The 848-nt window shown below is 46.0% G+C and overlaps 1 protein-coding gene across 1 annotated transcript; it reads left to right on the top strand.

Annotated features, from left to right (window-relative positions):
• Window positions 1–445: 445 nt before the first annotated feature.
• On the top strand, window positions 446–767 carry PPTG_24549 (hypothetical protein; the record flags this gene model as incomplete). Its single annotated transcript, XM_008917657.1, has 2 exons — window positions 446–557; window positions 610–767. The coding sequence occupies 2 exons, from the start codon at window positions 446–448 to the stop codon at window positions 765–767; spliced, it is 270 nt and encodes an 89-aa protein (XP_008915905.1).
• Between the last annotated feature and the right edge of the window lie 81 nt (window positions 768–848).

The following is an 848-nucleotide window of genomic DNA, read 5'->3' on the forward strand; positions in this document are numbered from 1 at the left end:
CGTTATCGCTATGGTACTGTGCGTAAGCAAGTGGGTAAGCGTGGATCGACTAACCTGATGAACCACGTTATAAGGATGCACCCTGACTACCAAAGTTCTGTATCTAGCTACGAAGGTGCCAACAATGGCACTCTCCTCTCCTTTGTGGACAGGAAGAGTGCCAACATAATTGGTTGGCTCGAGTAGATTGCTGGAGGGAACCTCCCGTTTGTGTTTTGTGAATGCCCGGAGACCCGCCGCTATACAAAGCTCGACCTAATCTGTGACGACACTCTCGCTAAGTACTTGGATGCCGTCACCACTGAAGTGGTGCGCGAACTTAGTGACTTCATCCCCGACAAATTTGGTATCATTTTCGACGGGTGGAGTTTCAAGAGTGAACCTTTTTGGCAGTTTTTTTGTTGTGTTTGGACATGATGGAAAGTCTGAAACGGTACTCCTGGCAATGGCACCTCTGTTTGACGAAGAGAACACTGAGGATGACACATGTCACTCTGCCGATGTCCACATTGAGTTCCTCAAATCTGTCCTAAAGGACGTTAAGATATTTAAGAACAGTGTGCTTTTTATTGTGGGGGACAACTGCTCTGTTAACTTAACGGCGTATAGCTAGCAATATTAGTGTGAAGTTAGTCGGCTGTGCGAGCCACCGTCTCAATCTGTCGCTGGGGATGTACTTAGACGACTACGAAGGCATCCTGTCCAAGATCAATAGTTTGATGAAGGATCTCAAGAAGCTGAACAACGCGGCAAGGTTGAGGTACTGAATTTAATTGATTCGTTTTTATTATGTCGTAATTTCGAGGGGTGGCTACAAACATCGGTATTTTTACTCAGACTGTACACAG

This window comes from Phytophthora parasitica (assembly GCF_000247585.1).
Source record: "Phytophthora parasitica INRA-310 unplaced genomic scaffold supercont2.110, whole genome shotgun sequence".
Lineage (NCBI taxonomy): Eukaryota > Oomycota > Peronosporomycetes > Peronosporales > Peronosporaceae > Phytophthora > Phytophthora nicotianae.